This window comes from Phascolarctos cinereus, unplaced genomic scaffold, assembly GCF_003287225.1.
Source record: "Phascolarctos cinereus isolate Bilbo 61053 unplaced genomic scaffold, phaCin_HiC Scaffold_4;HRSCAF=312, whole genome shotgun sequence".
NCBI lineage: Eukaryota > Metazoa > Chordata > Mammalia > Diprotodontia > Phascolarctidae > Phascolarctos > Phascolarctos cinereus.
Genome location: NW_027555847.1, coordinates 10,510,401 through 10,529,891, shown reverse-complemented (window position 1 = coordinate 10,529,891; position 19,491 = coordinate 10,510,401). Strand labels below are relative to the sequence as shown.

Here is a 19,491-nt window from a genome sequence, read left to right as displayed (position 1 = left end):
ACTTAACCCCAATTACCTAAAAATAAAGTTAAAAAAAAAAAAGAAAGAAAAGGGTAAAGAACATTTTTTAGGATGATAGTTTTCCAAATTTAAGGGCCCTTATCGCATGCTGTAATACCAAAGCCCTTGGTTTTGTTGGGGCACAACCTAAAAATGATGGCGTAGTAACATTGTCTCAGTTTGTTCCCAGAAGCCTCGAAGCAAGCCTGAGAGCCCATCTTGTGGCTCAGACCTGTGTTCATCCAGCGATACCATGAGGTTCTCTGGGAATTTTAACTCTGGATGACAGCTTTCATTTCCCTCTGGCAGCAGTAACGTTGCTCCATCAGGTTGGAAATACTTTGAAAGTTGTGTGATTTCCTCAGGGGCCCTGCTCCCTTCACCAGTGTGGTCTGCAGCCTGTCCGTGTTTCACGAGAAACTAGAGCCCAAAAAGTCATCATCTAGACGATTCAGTGCTAACCCTCAGCAAGCTGAGCCTCAAGTGTCAGGTGTCCAGGTCATCATGAGGCCTGTTCTTAAGGCTTTATTCACTTGGGAAGGCCTGCGAGCACTTGTGCTTCACCGTTGTCACTTCCTCTAACTTCAGGCTCAGCCGGTCATGGGTGCCACTGTGTCTGTGCCCTGGCAAAAACTAATGTTGAACCATGGAGCTGACCTTGGCTATTTCATAGAGTTTGATAAGCAGACAGCAGCAAAAGAAAGGCCTTTGGTTTTGGCCTACTAAATTATCTTCAGAATCTTCCTCAGACAATTCAGGTGGAAGCAATTCCGTTTCTTGGCATGGTGCTTGGCATGGTAGGTTTCACAAGCATACAGCAGTTAGGTCAGTACAGTGGCTCTGTAGACCTTCCATTTGGGAGGCAGTCTAATATTTCTTCTCTCCCACACTTTCCTTTGGAGCCTTCTAAACACTGAGCTAGCCTGGCAATGCGTGCATCAACCTCGTCATCTACGTGTCTGTCCCTAGAAAGTATGCTGCCTGGGTAAGTGAACTTATTATCAACAGCATTCACATTCTCTCCATTTGCTGTACCTGATGGTTACACATATGGGTGGCTGTGGTACTGGCTGGTGGAGAACCTGTTTGCTTGATGTTAATTGTCAGGCCAGAGTTGGTACAAGCAGCAGAGAATCGATCTGTACACACTCTGTTCCATTTCGGCCTCAGAGACTGCATTAGGTGTGCAGTCATCTGCAGCAAGATAAGGCAGCAGACATTGAGGTCCTCTCTCAAGGTGAACTGCCAAGCGTCCAGGCTGTACTGCAGAGAACGCAATCCCAGTAGACTGACCAAGTAGCCCAAGTGCCAAACGCACGATTACAGAAGAGACTGTTTCATGGAGAACTCCCACAGAGGGCAGAAGTGGTGCAAGGACACTCCCAGGATCTCTTCGAAGAGCTTTACCGTCATTGTGACATGTAGGAGATTCTGGGAGGGGACCACCCTGCCTGGCATGCCTACAGCACAGAAGGCTCAGTCCTCTGAGCAAAGCAGACTCTGGGTAACACAAAGGAAATGTCACATGAGGTGCACAGACCTAGAGGCCTCTGTCTCCCCCCAAGTGTTCAGACAGACTCTTTGTGCCCAGCCTGCGGTCGAGCCTTCCGAGCTCAGGCTGCACTGAGCAGCCACAGTCAACACACCGCACTTTACCCCAGGGGTGTCGCTGCTCTTCCCTAAGTAAGGACGAGGAACAGCAGCTGAATTATACACATCTGTAAAGAAAACCAGGAGCCTTTACCTTCTGGGAATTGCCATTCTGGAAAAAAAAATGTGGCTTTGAGAAATGTCTGTTCTAAGGAAAATTACCTCCAAAATGGGACCTGCATGAAAGGTTTCATAGGGTTATGGTAAAACAACACTCTGAGAGGTTGGTTGAATCTGACGTTAACGTAATGTCGTACTCCAAAAACATTTATAGCAGCTCTTTTTGTGGTGGCCAAGACTCGGACATTGAGGGGATGCCCATCCTTTGGGGAATGGCTGAACCAGTTGTGGTATATGAATGCAATGGAATACTATTGTGCTGTAAGAAATGATGAACAGGCTGACTTCAGAAAAACCTGGAAAGACTTGTATGGACCGATGCTGAGTGAAGTGAGCAGAACCAGGAGAAGGTTGTACAGTAACAGCCACAACTGTGAATGACATGGCTGTTCTGATCCAGGACAGTCCCTAGAGACTCATGATGAAACGTGCTGTCTGCCTCCAGAGAAGAGACTGGTGTTTTCTGAATACAGACTGAAAGGTGCTGCTTTTCACTTTCTTTCTTGTTGTGTTGTTCGAGTCTTCTTGTACAAAACGAACAGTATGGTGATGTTTCACACGATTGCATATGTGTAACCTATATCAGATTGCTTACCGTCTCAGGGAGGAGGAAGGGGATGAAGGGATAGAATTTGGAACTTAAAACTTTTTTTTAAAAATGTTGAAAGCTATTTTTACACGTAATTAGTTGGGCAGGGGATACAATATATTTTAAAAACCTAAATAAATGGCTTTCTTATGTGCCCCTCTCCCAAAAAAAAGGTATATTCCTAATTTTTGAAACCACTTCTCCTGTTTAATAGTAGAATAAACATCACCTCTTTGAAGGAGAGTTGTCCTCATCAGAGTAGGCCTGTCATCTTGATCAGTGCTATAACACACGGAGGTAGTGGTGCCACCGGAATCTGTGTTTTTGCATTGAAGAGAAAAACCCTTCTCTGTCCATGACATTCTGGGGGCTCCTGTCCTGCCCAGAGGAGACAGACAGTGAGTCTGTCTACCTGGAGAGGATAAGGAGGAAGGTTTATAAAAGCCATGGTGATATGATCACATCTAGGGTTCTAAAGGAGTTTAGTCCCTCGGATAGCACGTCATGTCTGTATGAGGAAATTAGTAAACATTCAGACTCCAAATGAATTGGATACACCATTGAAAAAGATCTTTACACTCTGGCCTGTCTGTTTTAATACCTTGTATTTTGTTGGCTAGTTTGTCCTATCCCACAGGTATATAGGCCTTAGCATCTCTACTCTTTATAGCGCCCCGCCTTGTCATTCCTTCCTGGACATGTGTGTCAACCTAATCTATAGACATGCACATGTTCAATTATGTGGACAGAAAAATCACATGTTTTTGCCTTCCCCAAATTCTGCTTGAGCCCCTACCACTGTTGAACCTCGTAGTAATTGGGGATATATTTGTACAGGAGCAGGAAGAGGGATAGATGGCTTCTTTCTGGGCTGTAGTTAGGGCATTGACTTTTCTCCCCAGAATAAGCACTGTGATCTAGAGGCTACCTTGAGTTTTAAATAGCTGTACCAACAGAGAGCATAAGCTCTGGAAGGTCATTCCAAACTCAGGAGGCTTTGAATATAAGCCTAGTGATTGATGGTCTATCTCTCACCCCAAGCCCAGCCTCCCCAGGTTGGAAGCCTCAGGGAGCAGAGCTTTGGGGCTGCAAACAAGAGTAGGCATAGAAGGCTTGGGTTCCCTGTTGGTCATGGGAATGCCCTTATGGATGAACTCTGCCATCCTTAGAGTATTGGAGCAGTCCCTTTATCAAGACTGCCTCTGACATTTTCCTATTGGAGGTCTAACACTTGTTTTCAGAGTTGTTTCTGTTTGGGGCATGTGTCTCCAAATTGGACCCAGAAAGCTGAAAATAGATTCAGTTTCCTTGTTGATAGTTTTCATCCCATTTCCAGTTGTTGCCTTTAAAAATAAAGTTCTTTAAAGAGATTGTCAGATTATTGTCTTGGGGGAGGGGCAGGTGAGGGAGAAAGAAAAAATTCAAAGCTCAAATTTTTTAGAAAATGAATGTTTAAAATTGTCTTTATATGTGACTGGGGAAAAAATAAGTATTATTTTTAAAAAGAGATTGTCAGAGAACAAGTATGCTTTGGTCTTTAGCTTGTCTTTAAACAAGTATTTTTAAAACCCCATGTAAATTGGCTGTTACAAGTGGAGATATACTACTGATTTCTGGAAAGCTTTCTATCGAGCTACATTAACTGAAGCATAATCATGGGTTTTTCCATTAGTAGGAATAGAGTAAATTATTGCTAAAATTTTATTTCCTGGAGCAAATCTCACAAAAGTTCCTAGAAATTATTATTTTAGCATACACAGGAATGGGCTTTTAAAATTTCTCCTTAATTAAATATAAGCAGCTTTCTTATTCCCAAATTTGGAGAGCTCCTGTGGAGAACTGGGTCACCATAGTTATGGAATGATTTTTTTTTCCTTTTTCTTTTTTTAAAGAATCAAATTACGGACTCAACCATCTCAAGCCCTGGGTTACAACCAAGTGCTCGCCTCACAAACCCTGGCAGTGCTGAGGAGACATCAGAAGAGACGTCCCCGGGATTACAAACACAGGAGAAGGTGTGTCTGCCTAAAGTTAGAACTTGTTCCCAGCAAGACAGAATAAACATCTGATTCTTATGGATCAGATTCTAGGGGCAGCTGGGTGGCACAGTGGATAGAGCACCAGCCTTGGAGTCAGGAGGACCTATGTTCAAATCCAGCCTCGGACACTCATTAGCTGTGTGTCACTTAAGCCTGATTGCCCTGCCCCACCCCCAAATCAGACTCGGACAGGTAGGAGCTATTATCCGTAAGTCTTTGATGTGTGCTAAGTCCCTGACTCTCCCCTTATCAATTAGAAGGTCTCAGAGATGAACGTTATGTGCTACAAAACAGAGTGTAGAGATGGGAGCCCCACCTAAAATCTCATTAGCATTGAGACCTCCTAGTGAGGTCTCTACCAGTGCAGCTCGCCACCCCGTCTCGGCCCTAAGAGACTTAATGACTTCCTCCAGTGTGTGACAGAGGGAAGACTTGAACTCAGAGCTTCTAACGCCCAGGCTACTTCTCTGTACTGCTGTACTGCCTTTCACAGAAACAAATGCTCCTCCTAATTTTATAGACTTTTAAATGGTGAGAAGCAGCATCCTGTTGTGGATAGAGAGGCTGGCCTTAAAGCCAAGAAGATGTGAGTTCTAGCCACACACACACACACGCCCAACCCGTTCTGGCTCAGTGACCCTAGGAAGGTCCCTTAACACTCTGAGATTGTGAGTTGTCGGCCTGCCCTGGTAGAGGAGTTTCCAGGTGCAGCCCCTGGCCCTGTTCCTTGAGTCCTGCATTGCAGCCTGACTGGCAGTTTGTGGCTTTCCCTTGAGAGGTGTGACTTTTAATAGATGGACAATCTAAGAGGGCATCTCTTGATGGATTTCCTAAATGCTGTTCATCTTATAATTGTTTGGACTAGAGTGGAGTAAAAGGATTTGTTAGTTGTTTAAAGTTCCACATCACAGAGTCCAAACTAACAAAATCTCCTGGTGTGCTTTTGGATGCTTACCTGACGCTGCGTACGTCCCTCAGTTTCCTGTACTCTCACATCGTCCACGTGTGGTCGTAAAGCATATTTCTTTAGTGAAGGTGAAACTTGACATCATCTCTGCTGTGATAAGCAGACTAACCAGGCCCAAGTGTCTGTTTAGTCACCACGCCATCTAGTGGGGAAGAACAAGTAATGGTCCAAGAAAACCACCAGTCAGCTCCCTGATTTCCTCTGGAGTTCCCTCCCTGGGGGACTGTTGTCCTAGCCTGGTGGGCAGGTGGAAAAGTACTCATTCATGAGAGAGAAGAAAAAAGGGTGATTATGGTGAGAAGAAGGCTTGCTTTGTCTAGTGTCAAGATGGTGCCTTTGGTGGCAACAAGGGTATGACATTTAATTTTAATAGACTAAATCCCCAGGGCAGCCATGGAATTCATCAAAGAGCAGCGTCCTTCAGATGAGACAGGAATAGAGTGGTCAAGCTTGATGTTTACCTTTTCTTTAATTATTGGCCCAAATGATTGACATTGTTCTATATGAAGCAGTTTCGCAGTTTTTACATCCAATTTTGACTCTCCAACAATGGCTCCTTCCTTGAAATGACCTTCAAGTAGCACTTCAGTACTTCAAAGACCCCTGACTCAGGTGGTGCATGTTATAGCCCCGGGGGAAGGGTGAGTGTTTTTGTCTGGTTCATGAGTCACTGACTGGAGGCCAGAGCTGGAGGTGAGAAGCCTGTTCTGCCTTCCATGGCTGGGGCTGAGTGCACAGGCAGCACGCTGTGTTCTGTCTTGGCAGGAGCTGGCAGATTCTGCTCTGTTTCTATAGCCTTCAGCATCCCTTTGGTGTTTGATGGAAGAGAATGAGTGCTGAACTGAGAGCGAAGGGAAAGGGGTTCCGATCCTGACCCTGCTGGTCGCTCGCTCACTGCCTGGGTGGTTTGGGGCCTCGGTTTTCTTGTTTGTAAAATGAGGGCTTGGGGCCCCTTCCAGGTCCAAACCTTGGGGTGTGGAGTTAGCTGCAGAGAAAGGGACTGAGCAGAACTCGCGGTCAGCCTCTAGCTCACCCAGCCAGAGGAGGAAATATCTTGGTTCATTGGCCCCTCCTGGCAGTGCCTATAATCAGTCAGTCAGATGTTTTCAACAACTGGAGTCACTGTGACTTGGAGTCAACTTTTAATTAGACAAAAATAGACTAGCTTCAATTTAGTTGGCCCAAGGAAAATATTACTTTAGTATTTACTGACAGTACATCGTGCACTTTATAACTTGCTGGTTCAGTGGCTTTGTTGTGAAAGGGCCTGTGTCGAGGGACTACAGATGCCATAGGGAACCAGCTCCTGCCCACTCAGAGCTCACTTCCTATTGGGAGGGTGGAGGCATGTCCACTGTCTGCTGAGCAGAGACAAGGTCGTGGAAGGAGGCAGCAGCAAGGATGGTCTCCTCCAGAGGAGATGAGACAAGGCAGTTCTGTCTGAAGAGGCTGGGGGGGTTGGGGGGGCTTCCACAGATGCATGGGGACAGGCCATGAAGTGTTGCATTCCAGCAGCATCTAATGGGATGGTTGGGCAGTGTGAAGGGACTGAGAGAGAAGTCATGGGATGTGGAGAAGTTGGAGCCTCACTGACTAAGCTAAAGATTTCATAGTTTATCCTGGGGGTGATAGGGAACCACTGGAAACTTTGAAACAGGAATCACAGGGTCATAGATTTAGAACTGGGAGAGACCTTAGTGGGCACCTAGATCCCCCCCTTTACTTTACAGATGGAGAAAGAGGCTCACGCAGCTGCAGTGATTTGCCCAAGCACAGTTATTTGGTGGCATGGCCAGAATTGGAACCCAGACTCTTCAATTGCAAATGCTGTGCTTGTACTGTTGTTAGGCCTTAGGAAGATGGTTGTTTTGGCAGCCAAGAGAATGGATGCAGCTGATGAGGAAGCTATTCAAGTAGAGTAGGTGAGTGGTGACTGTGAAGGTCTGTGATTGTCCAGCAGCTGAGTGACTAGAAGGAGGGGCACACATCAGAGAGCTTACAAGGAGCTAGATCTGATCTGCCTCATCTGGGAGAGGAGAGCAGCAGGATGGCTCATGAAGGGCTTTTACAGGCAGCCGTGGGGTATAGAAGATTACGTGTTAGCTTTGACCCCTGCCTCTGCTGCCTGCCAGCCCTGACTTGGGCAATGCTCTGAGCCTCCATTGCCTTGTTTGTTAAAGTGAGGGGTTGGCATGGGTGGTCTCAAGGATCCCTCCCACTTCTAGATCTTTGAACCTGGGGGTTTGGCAGTAAGAAATCATTTAATACAATGGGTAGAAAACACTGTTCTGTAGAAACATTGGAAGTGAACTTTTGAAACAGGACCCATTTGAGAATCGGGGGGCTGCCTGTCTTCAGAATAGGAGAAGTCAGTTACAGATGGAATCATGAGGGCCTTTTCTTTTGACGAGCTTCCAGTAGCAAAGAAGGCAGTTCCTACAGTGATAATATGGGAACTTTTCATTCTTAGCCTTACAATTTCATCCAAATCAAGGCTTCTTATGGATCCTCAGTGGTCTGTTGACCAAATCAGCTGAATGTTCTGGCTAAGGCGGCCTGTCCTAAAAGGCAAAGCCGGAGTTTGTTTCCTCATCATTATTGGGCTCTCTGTCTAACTGCTGAGTCCTTGAGTTATTTTTGAGTACACGGTGCATCCATACTCTGTACACATGTACTTGATGACCTCCCTTTGTTGTTCAGGTGGTCTGCCCAGGTCTGGATCTTTTTAATAATCAACAGTGGAGAGCTAGAATCCAGATCAGAATTTTTTCCACTTACACTTATTTACTAAAATAAGTCTCTGTAAGTTCTGTGGTGGATGGAACAACCACTGGCTTTGGTAAAGCACTCAAGCTTTGCAGGGTTATTTGCATTATGTCATTGATTAACCCTATTGACTGATGGGGAAACTGAGGCTCAGGCTTGCCACAGACCACACAGCTAGTAAATGTCTCAGGTCATGTTTGAACTCACAGCGTTTTAGATCCCAGGCCACCCTCTTCCCTTAATGCCAGCCACCTATATTTCACAGAAGCAGAGTCTCCAAAATGGAACCCCAGTTATTAAAGCCAGTTGTGCCATGGTTTCTCATGGGCATGTTAAAGGTACCTTGCCCAGGGTCCCAAGAGCATCAGATGTTTTTAGGTTTTCTTGTTCTCAGGCTTCCTTTTTGCTTATGACAAAGACCATTCCTGAGACTGTTGCGTGGTAGGAAAGCTTATTGCTTGGCCTGGTTCTCAGTGGTGTTCTTGTTTTGCAGCCTGCCCCATCGGGGCACAAGCACCTCACAGTGGAAGAATTATTCGGAACCTCGTTGCCAAAGGAACAGCCAACAATCGTATATCCCAATTCAGAAGGAGCCGAGAAGTTGCCAGCTGACGCCTCCCCCAAAGAGTATGACTTGTTCTCGCCGTTTTCTTTTGAGTCATCAAGAGGAGCACATCAGCCAGAAAATCCCCTCGTCCAGCCCAGCAGCCCCAGCGTGGGGCAGCAGGAGACTCCTGCCCCCCTGGCCCCACCTGACAGGAAGATCTCATCAAGCTGCGCGGTCCCCAGGAGTCCCATCGTGAAGGCAGCTCCAGCAGCTGAGGTCTCTGGCTCCCCGACCATGAAAAAGCCTGCCCAGCAGCGGTCTTCTCTTCTCACCCAGCCGGCACCTGAGCTGAGGCCCAAGGCCCGGAATCTGATTGCTGCCCAGAGCCCCTTGGTGGCCCCGCTGAGTGGCACAGGCCCAGGGGGCACCTCAAGTGCCAGCCTTCTGCACAAGCTCCAACTGACACCACAGCCATCGGCACTCCCCAAGAACCCCATCGCACCCCACTTTGCCTCGTCAGCGAGCCAGCTCGCAACCCCTGAGAGCTTCAGAGAGCCTCACACCAGAAGAAGAGGGGCCACAGCCACGCTCGGCATTGCTGGGAGGCCTTCCCTGAAGGTAGGAGTCAGCTCCGATTGAGCTCAGAGACTGAGATTTGGGCCTCAGAGCCCTCTCCCTGAGTAATCTGTGAGAGTGGGAGCTTATTCCTGCATCCAATTTGTTTCTAGGTCCTGAAGGGTCTTCCCTCTGAATTCAGTATGCATAATTTCCACAAAGGAGGTGAGAGACCAAATAAAAGATAATGGGTCATGGTAGGAGTCAGTTGAATAGGCCATTCCATCTGGGCCCTGGGGATGCAAAGAGGAAGGAGATTGGGGCACGTGATCATAGATTTAGAGAGGGAAGGGACCTTGGAGGGCATCGAGGCTAGCCACCCCCTTGTCCTGGCAAGGTGGATCGGCTTCACTGCCACAGGCAAGATCCACAGGGCATTTCATTCTCAGAGAGGTCCTGGCTGTCACGTTTATGACTTTGCAGGACCCATAACTGTGGCGCAAATGTCATCCGTAATTATGCCAAGCAGAAGGAGGAGCTACTGGAGAGAGTGGGGCTGGAAAGGGTAGCTGCAGCCAGATGGCAGATGTGGGCAGGTGCAAACACTGCTGATTTGGAGTCAAAAGGCCTGGGTTCAAATCCCATCTCTGCCACTAACCAGCCTTAAGCAAATCACCTGACCTTTGTCACCTTCATTTCCTGGCCTCTCCTGCCTCCCAAGGTGCTTGAGAAGCCTGAATGAGGTATGTAAAGTTCCTGGTATGATGCAGGCACTGGAGAAGGGAGAGCCTGGTTGGGGAAGGCCGTTGCTGCAGTCTGAGTAAATGGTGACAGTGCCTGAGTGTGGAGAACAGGAAAGGACAGGGGTGACTGCTTGGAAGGGAAGCGTTCTGGGCAGGGGTGGTGAGGGCAGGTTTGGACTTTGGATTTTGAGGTCTTGGCAGAGCATCAAGATGAAGGGGATCCATTAGTGTTGAAAGTGGAATGGGTCAGCTAGGTGGCGCAGTGTATAGAGCTCCAGCCTCGGAGTCGGGAGGACCTGAGTTCAAATCCCATCTCAGACACTTGACACTTGCTAGCTGTGTCACTGAGCAAGTCACTTAACCATGATTGCCTCACCAAAAAGCAAAAAAAAAAAAAAAGTAGGAAGAGGAAAAGGGAGAGGATGTTGTCACAAGAGTCAAAGGATCAGGAAAGGAGGCCGGTGCTATCCAGCGTTGCTGAAAGGGCAAGGAGGAAGATTGCCCCAAAGCCAAAGGGTTTGACACTCGAACACTTTAGCCATTGTGGAGAGAAGGGCTTCACTAGGAATAGCGAGAGTGGAGACCAGAGAGTGCGGAGAGGAAGCAGAAGCTACCAGTGAAGGTCAGAACATGGTCACTTGAGGTGCCCCAAGTGGATGGGAAGTGTGGCCATATTTGTAGGCAGACGAGAAGCCCAGAGAGAGGGAGGCCCTTCAGATGCATGAGTTGGGGCTTGGCTGGGGAAGGTGATGGGCCCCTGGATGAGACGGGATGAGGCTCAGGTCAGGTTCACAGTAGACTAGGGAGGAAGAGATACTGAAGAGTTGAGAGGAGTGGCACAGAGGGTGCCAGAGGTAAGCAGGATCAGTGGTGAGAACGGCTCAGGCTGGGGACTGAGACCAAGCACAGGCGTGCAGGGGGGCAATGCCTCGATGAGCGGCTCGTGACATCCTGGCCCGTCCACTTGTAGGGTCTCAGAGAGCCCTGTCTTATAGTTTGGGGTCATTTTGCGTTGCTGGTCAGCCCTGATCTTGTTTGCACGAGTGACTTCAGTTTCATGCTCTCTCAAGCTAGACAGTTGAGACAAAAAGAAGGTACAGGAACCCACACATCCTGACAGAGAAAAGGAGACGAGCGAAGCTCTCGTCTGGAGCCCAGCCCAGAAACCTGCCAGACCCAGGGTCCTGACGCTCTAGGGTTAGCAGCTCGTCCTTTTCTGCTTCGTTTTCACCCCTGACTGGTGATAGGGCCTTTTTAGGACAGGAGGAGATTGTGAGGGCAGAGAGGGGCTCTCTCTGCCTCGTGCGCTGCGCCCCTAGGCAGGTGTGACGTTGCACAGTCTCATGGGCTCCTGGAAAGGAGGGCCTCTGTCTGACAAGGGCCAGCCGGGGAACAGTCATCTTCCCTGCCCTACGTGGCCTTGCCCCCGGATCGCTGGTGGATCAGGTATTTGCTGTTCTCTATGGGAGCGTCCTTCCTGACAGAGGAGTTAGGTGGATATGCTCTTCTGCCAGATTGTGGCCCTTGGAGTTTCTTAGTTTGGAGCTTTGCAGGTAGCTCTTTGCTCTCCCACAAGCCACTGCCTTATTTAGCTCCATGGAAGAGATTGTGACTGTGTGTCGTTCTGATGGCCTGTGACGAAGACTGGGAGCCCTCCCCATACGTAAAGAAACACTACGCCAGTTTATAAAACAGGAGACGTCATCGCCAGTTTGCCGTGTCAGTGCAACTTAGTGGCAAAGTTTTCATCAGGTTCCTTGGCCCTTGTGATTGTTATAGTTCCAGGACTATTGCAAGAAATTTGCAACTGAACTTTTCCCAGGGCTTTCTATTTAGCAGTTTAACTTTGTGGGTAACATTCTGGGTAGGATGTCACAAATTTCCTTTCTGAGGGGCAGCTAGGTGGCGAAGTGGATAGAGCTCTGGCCTTGGAGTCAGGAAGACCTGAGTTCAAATGTGACCTCACACACTTGACACTTACTAGCTATGTGACCCTGGGCAAGTCACTTAACCCCAATTGCCTCACCTTTCCTTTCTGTATCATTGGAATTCCACAAGTCCCTAATATCCCAACTAGCCCTGATTTGTAACACATTTTCCACCAGGGAGTCTGGAGATAGCTCAGTAGTTGCCATGAACTGCAGCTTTCATTTCTGTTTGACATAGTAGTAGCCTTGTGTAGTAAAGTCGGGGCCCTGAAGCAGCTGCCTGCCCATGGTTTTCCCCAGGGACGTCATGGTAAGCATGTGAGCCTTGGTCCCAGGGAAGCCAGCCAGCCAGGCCCCACCCCTGCACTCAAGGCAGGCATATTTTCCCCTTCGTGATTTCTGTGGGTATGTGTGGGCCTGCAGAACTAGCCATGCCTGGAGAGCATCGATGGTCTTTCTCCGTCTGAGATCTCTTTGGTTAGCGGGTGACCAAGGAGACCTTTTGGTCTAACATTTTGGCCGAGAGGATCCGAATGTAAGCCTCACCTCCTTTGACCTCTTTTCTTCTTCTTCTCTTTTTCTTCCCTTCCCTTTCTGCCTTTCTTTTCCAGCCGAGATGCTTGATAGGCAGCAGAAAGGCAAGACGGCAGTTGCCCCCAAACACCTAGGATAGACAGGCAGCTGGGGAGCTGTGGAAATGGCCCAGCCCTCTGTGCTGTGTGTGGTTGCGTGCCCTGGGCATTACGGTTCTTGCTGACCAGGTGTTCCTCTCTCTCTCAGTGATGCCCAGGGCTCCCAGCTGCCCCCATCTTACCTGAGCACCAGCCTCTCAACGACACAAACTCACACTTGTCAAACTGAATAGACCGGAGATGTCTCAAACCCAGAGTGTCCCCGAAAGATCTCGTCCTCCACTCCCTGCCAGCCTCCTGGCCTCCTCCCTCTGCTGCACCCCTAGATCAGATCAGCTGCCCAAGGCTGCTTTTCCTCCTTTCACACCCCTCTCCCCTGTGACTCTCCCCCTCGCATGTACGGCCTCACCCCTCTTCCACAGTCCATCCTCTGCCCAACTGCCAGAGGTCTTTTCTAGGCACGTCACTCCTCTGTGTGGGCAGCTCCAAAGCCTCCTTCTCACAATACAAACTCTGCCAGCTTTGAGAGCCACAGCCCAGCTGTTCAGCATCAGCTGCTTTGTGTTTATTCCTGATGCAGACGGGCAGTTCCTACTTGGTCCTTGTATCCCCAGTGCCCGGCATACAGTAGGCACGTAATAAACGCCTGTTGCTTGCCTATTTGAATCCGCCCTCTCCTTCCAGGCTTGACTCAGGCACCACCCAGGCCTTCTTGAAGCCTGGCCCGGATCCCCTCAGCCAAAAGTGATCCCTCCCTCCCTGTGTTTCCTCAGATCACTTGGCCACCCTCTCCTGTCCTTATGCTGTCGGACTGTGCACGGGGCATGCTTGTGCAGCTCTTCTGCATCCCTCGGCTGAGGGGAGGACCCGTATCCACGAGGCCTGGCGCAGTGCCGCGTTCAGAGTAGGCCATCCGGAAGGGTCTGTTCACCTGAATGGCTGAGCCGGGAAGGGCCTTTGGGTTGTGGGACCGAGTCTGTGCTGTTCTTTGTTGTAGCAGGAGGTTCAGTGGATAGAACACTGGCTCTAGAGTCAGGAGGACCCGAGTTCAGGCAAGTGCTTTTTGCCTCTGTTTCTTCCTCTGTAAAATGGAGATAATAACAGCACCTACCTCACAGGGTCGTCATGAGGAGTAAATCAGAGGATATTTCTAAGTGCTTTGCAGACCACAAAGCGCCGCGTGAAGGGCTAGCCGTTGTCGCTAATTTCTCATAGGACAGTCTCACGGTGCTCTTCATTATGCCGTGTAGCTCCTTTCGGTTCAAGATGATTGAATCTCAGTATCTTGTAACGACTCCAAGATCGTTCCAGGGATGAAAATATTTTTTTCATCCTTTGTTGATAACGGAGAATTTAATAAACTGGAAAGAATTAATTTTTCAGACTCTTCCACCAAATGTATATTCGTGAAGCGTGTGGTTTTAAGATCTTATTTTCTCCTAATTCCTTCCTGGTCTTATAGCTCACGTTCATGAGAATGTTTCCTTTCTGCCTAATCTCTCCTTCACTGATTGGTCTCTTACCGCCTTCCTCTCATGGCAGGTTTCGTCATCCAAGTTCATTACGTCAACAACATCAGCGTCTTCTTCTGTCCTTTTGTCGCCCAGTGTTTTCCAGCAGTCTGCGACAAAACCCCCAGACCTAGAGAAGAAAGCTGGTTCCCCTTCTCGGGCAGGCGGGGCCTCAGAACATCCGACAAAACCTCCTTTGATTCTCAGCCGGTCTCAGCTCCAGGACACATTAATACATCTAATCAAGGTAATTGCTTCGGTGTTTTGTGCCTTCCTTCTTAGGGAGGCCAGAGTCGGCTGACCGAGGCTCCCTTCTCCCCCATGGTTATTGGTCCAGTTCTGTTTGCTTTAACATCTGGTTTGGAGTCTAAAGGCAAAATGGATTCCAGCTTATTAGAAGCTGTGCGCCTCTGTGCAGGCTCCTCTTGGGCTTCAGGCCTGGTTTCTAAAGCAGCACTCGTGGGCAGGTGCTGACCCCCCTGCAGTGCCTCCCACACCTGGCCGCACCAGTCATTGAGTCAGCCTGAGCTGAGCGTGATTGACGTGGGCTGCGGGCATGCTGTGCGGTGTCCATCACCAGCCTCTGCCCTCAGCCTGGGAGGTGGCAGCCAGCAGGGCAGGAGGGGAGGCCTGGCTCCAGAGCAGGCCAGGTCACTGCATCCCACCTGATGTTTCCTAGCACAGCTGTGGGTTAACAGGATGCTTATGCTGTTGGTTCCAGAGAACCTCAGTTTTTCTCATGGAATTAGGCTTGGGTGTCACGGGGCCAGGCTGCAGCCAAGGCACAGATGTGGCTGGTGTGAGCCCCTTGCTGTCCATGGCTTTGGGCTGCGGATGGGGCAAGAACCACCTCCATACACCCGTGCCACGCTTCCTTCCTCTTCATTTTCACAGCCGAGTTTTGTTTAGGAAGGGAGTGGGCTCAGCGTCTTCTCTTCCAGCTGGGGTCTTGGAGCGCAGCCTTGGGCCTTGCCCACGACTGCCCAGGCAGCAGGTGTCCAAGGCAATAACTTTGTTGAGACACCTGTTGGCGGTCTTTTGTCACATTCTCGGTGTGTCTGTTGTCTTTTCTGAGCTCATACTTGGTGTCAGTCGGATCTAACATAGGTTTGACCGTGTTACCTGTTACCAGAGCTGCGTGTTCCCCTCTCTCTCCCCCACAGAACGATGCCAGCTTTCTCAGCACGCTTCACGAAGTCTATTTGCAAGTCCTGACCAAGAACATAAATAACCTGCAGCTCTAATGACCTGAGCTGAAGCCACCGGGCACTCTGTGTGAGGGGATGGATGTCTGCTTAGAAACAAACGCACCTCATTGATGGAACTGGTATGAGAGGTTTCATTTTTAAAGAAGCAGCGCTTCATCTGGAAAGTCCTGAAATCGAGCCTATGAGAGAGAGAAAGAGAGACTTGTTCTTAAAGAATATTTTTAAGGTTATGTTCTCAGAAATGATGGAGATTTCACTGTGAAGCATCACCAGCAGCCCTTTATTTTAGTGGGAAACACAAAGACCATTTATGGAAAATTGTGTGGGCCTTTTCATCAGCATCAAGCATGTGTGGCACACCAGGATGGAGATGTGTGCTCCCCCACCTCCCCCCCCCATTCAGAAGACATACGGGGTGGGGCTAGTCCTTGCTCGCTCTGGAGTGAGCCTGGGAAGTAAAGTGCTCCTCCCGGGGACCTCATACAGTGCTCCACCTTGCAAAGACCATTTGCTTCCAAAAGGGAGTCGCCTTTAGCCTCCTTCTCCTAAGATTTGACCTGCTAGTGAAACTCGGATAAGATGGAAATTTTGTAATGCAGAATAGCTTCCGGTTTGTTGGTCCCACCTAAGCTGAAGATGTATTTATGACTCTTGTTCAACTGCAAGGTTATTGGATAAGAATGGTATCACTGGGCCTTAAGGTCCTGAAATTTCATGGTAACAATTTATTATTTTTTAATTGTTTTCCTAATACTGACCAGACCATAACAAATCTGGCTGCTGGTGTGAGAATTACCCTTTGGTTTTCATATTTTACTTAGGTTCCACTTTTACTTAATTGGCCAGTTGGCTGAGCCAAAATCCTATTAGGCTTAAAAACATTTTTTTAACTGCCAGGTGGTTTTAAAGGAGATATCAAGTTTCTTTTTATACATGAAAACTACTACTAAGTGTAACCTCATTGTCCTTTTCTATCTAAGCATGAGTTCAAAACAATTTAGATCCCTCTTCTTAACTATAAGGAAAAAACCAACCATTGAACCAATACAACATGACCCCTGGGGTCCGACTGTTCCTCACACCTTTGACTTAATAGGAATAAAGCTATGCAGGAAAGGGAGCAGGGACACACCCATCATGCCATGTCGGAGTGAAATGCCGAGTTCGGCACGAGCGGATGGATGAAGTTCTGAGCCTGGCCGGTGGACTTGCTGCCCCTATGGGCGCCCTCCAGCCCAGGTATCCAGATGGCGTGTAAAGGCACCTTGGGTGCTGCTCTCACTCCTTCGTGTGGCTTGTGTCTGTTCCCATAGGGCATGTGACCTCGTAATGTAGATTCCCATTGCTTTCAGCAATAGTCATTTTACAGTCGACTTTGGAATCAGTGTCTTGGTTTACACGAGACAGTTCTTTTGTCGTTTGTAACCACGTAAGATGCACAGCTCACTTTTCCGAGCACGGTCCTAATGACTTCAGGGTGAGAAGCCCACCTAGTTCCGGCTGCCATCCGGAAGACGCTGTGGGTAACACTGGGAAACTCCAGATTGTTCTTGGAAACGCGCTGGTGAGCTTTCAAGGCAACTCAGTCATCGGTTTTTCTAGCAGAGTTTTCTGTAGGTGACATATATTAAGTATATTAAATAACTTTAGCTTGGCCTTCATTTCTCTGCATGAAAGGACTTGGTTTTATTGGCTTTGCTTTATTTAATGAGCTTCCAGCTTTGCCTGTCCTGGTCCTGAGTCTTGCTGATGACCCTGGGCTGAATTCAGGGAGGGAGACAAGGGAGAGTGCCCACTCTAACAGTACTTTGCCTTCCGAGACAGCGTATACATTTGACAGCCAAAAATAAATGATTTGGGTCAGCCGAGAAAGAGAGAACAAGAGAATCATAAGTCTCAGGATCCCGTGTCTGGTCCAGCAAAATGGGGTGCTTTGGTAAGTTGACGGATGAGGGTCTGATCACAGTGCAGCCTGTGTTATACTATCAGACTGATCAGCAAGCAGCTAGCGACTCGTAACAGAGGCCTAAAATAAAATGGCATCTGGAGCCCATTGGAAAGGCAGAGAGAAATCTCTGGAGAGAACATCTCTGACAAGTTTCTGTGATTTGTTCCACATGCTTACATCTTTTAAATAGCTAATCCAAGGAAACCAGGTTTCCTTCATGTGAAACATTGAAATTTTAAGTGCCCAAGCTGTGGAGATTTTAAAGAGATGATTTAGTTTTAACCTCTATAATTACATATTAGAATTATTTATAATGCGTAAGCCAGGTCTACGCTGCCATATTCCCTGAAGTAATTCAGGCAGGAGTCTCTGGATAGGGCAGGCCAACCTCTCTGGGTAGTGGCTGTTGGTCAACCCTGCTTGAAAGCTGTAACTCAGTCGCCTTATTACTTCCTCCAACTGAACTGTCCAGAACCTTGTGCCAGCTTGGGTCGCTTGTTTACATTTTTGGCAGTGTTTTGGATAAATCCTCACAGGTTTAAAACCGAAGATTGAACTGAGTGCTATGAAGGCAAGTCTCGCGAAGGCAAGTCTCGCTCAGCTGTGTGATCCTGGTCGAGCAGCCGCTGAACGAGCGTCCAAGGTGTGTCCTGCTGTCTAGCCTTCTCCAGTGCAGTCACCTCCCCAGACAGATCACTCCCCTTTCCAGGGCATCTCCAATGAGCTTTGAGAACAGGAAAGCCTCCTTGGCCTTTGGGACAGACTCCCTTCTGCAAGGAGGGCTTCCCAGAGACTCATTAGCATCGTGAACAGGGATGTATTGTTTTCACTAAAAAGAGCTGATTTGGATTTTACTTATTCCAAGAATGCAGAAGCCAAGTTAGAAAGAGTTCTTTCCAAACAAATTCTGTCTACCCAAGCACTTCATGTTCTTCTCTCCAGTGATATTTTTTTAAAAAAGAAAGCCACATTCATCCTTCTACCAAAAAGCTATTTTTAAACCTGCCGGTTTATTTTTCTTTTCCCTGAAGAACCTAGTCCAGATTTTTTTTTTCATTTTACCAAGTGCAGATAGTGGCTTCTGTGCTGCAGCTCACAGGGAAGACGGAGAGATACAGGAGGCCTAAGGAAGTCAAAGCCACCCACTGGAAGGGGACCTTGGGAAAAGCTCTAGAGCAGGGCCGTGGTGAAGCCGCTTACCGCTTGATTCGAGTTGTTTCACTGAACAAAGAATGAATAACTGGCTTCTTGCACATTTGCTGCTGAGCAAACATTTGCTTTATGTTGACATTTTATTATTCAAGGTTCCTTTGTGAGGCCAATAATGCCGCTTGGATTAACATATTTAAATATTAAGGAAAGGTATCAGGGCCTCAGACCTGTACTTAGGATGATCAGCCCTGGGGCCCAGATCCTGGCCTGATTTGTTTTTCCGCTTAATTTAGGAAAAATGTGTGCAATATATTTCACCTCCAGTTTGTATTTGACGTCATCAAAACTGTTAAGATGCGTTATTCATTTTTAAGTGAGACGATATCATTTTCTTTTGGTCATTCTATTTGATTGATTCACCAGAAGTACATTGGAAATGGTTTCTGATTTTTTTGTATATGTTACTGTTTAATCTCTACTTCCCATTCTTACGACATGCTGTTCCAAACATCAAGCATTCATGAATGTATACTGTGTGCTTCCCTTCTTAGGAAGTGGGCGTAAGAATCTCTGGAAATGGGTCTTTTCTTTTTGACATCGATACTGCATCACTAACTTTTTTTATTATATGAATTTTCTACCATCCATGTGTGTTTGCAAATATTAAGTTATTACATGTTTTAAACTGAGCGTTTTTCATCCTAAATTTTGTATGTTTGCAAGTATATTTTTTTAATAAAATTTCAAAACAAAGTTTTCTCACCTACAAAATTTTAAACTGCGTTTTCCTTTCATTTGTAGAAGTAGAAACATCCAGCTGTATCCCTTTGATGTTGCTGAGATCACCGCCAGTTCTCTGGCAAATCTTGGGCTGTCCCCCCACAACTACTGGGGCTAACCCAGCTCTTGGCCTCCCACCCTGTCTTAATGATGTTCGCCCCTCAGCACCTGGGGGCTACTTAAGAAATGCATACTCTTCTCCCCTGGTGGCTGAAAGTGAAGGGTCGCCCAACCCTGCATACCCATGTGAGGAATTACATCTGGAAACCTTTTCATGTGGACTTGGTGCCAGAACGCGTGGAGGCCGCCAGGCTCCTAACACTTCCCAACAAGTGGGGCTGCTTCTGCTAGTCTTA

The 19,491-nt window shown here is 47.8% G+C and overlaps 1 protein-coding gene across 1 annotated transcript in view; it reads left to right on the top strand.

Annotated features, from left to right (window-relative positions):
* The window catches only part of DCP1A (decapping mRNA 1A), a 48,242-nt gene extending 29,116 nt beyond the window's left edge, over window positions 1-19,126 (top strand). The window contains exons 6-9 of the mRNA XM_020970596.2: window positions 4,252-4,374; window positions 8,625-9,296; window positions 14,079-14,294; window positions 15,211-19,126. Coding sequence (XP_020826255.1) covers window positions 4,252-4,374; window positions 8,625-9,296; window positions 14,079-14,294; window positions 15,211-15,291 — 1,092 coding nt within the window. The 3' untranslated portion in view covers window positions 15,292-19,126. The remainder of the gene's footprint in view (window positions 1-4,251; window positions 4,375-8,624; window positions 9,297-14,078; window positions 14,295-15,210) is intronic.
* Window positions 19,127-19,491: the final 365 nt, after the last annotated feature.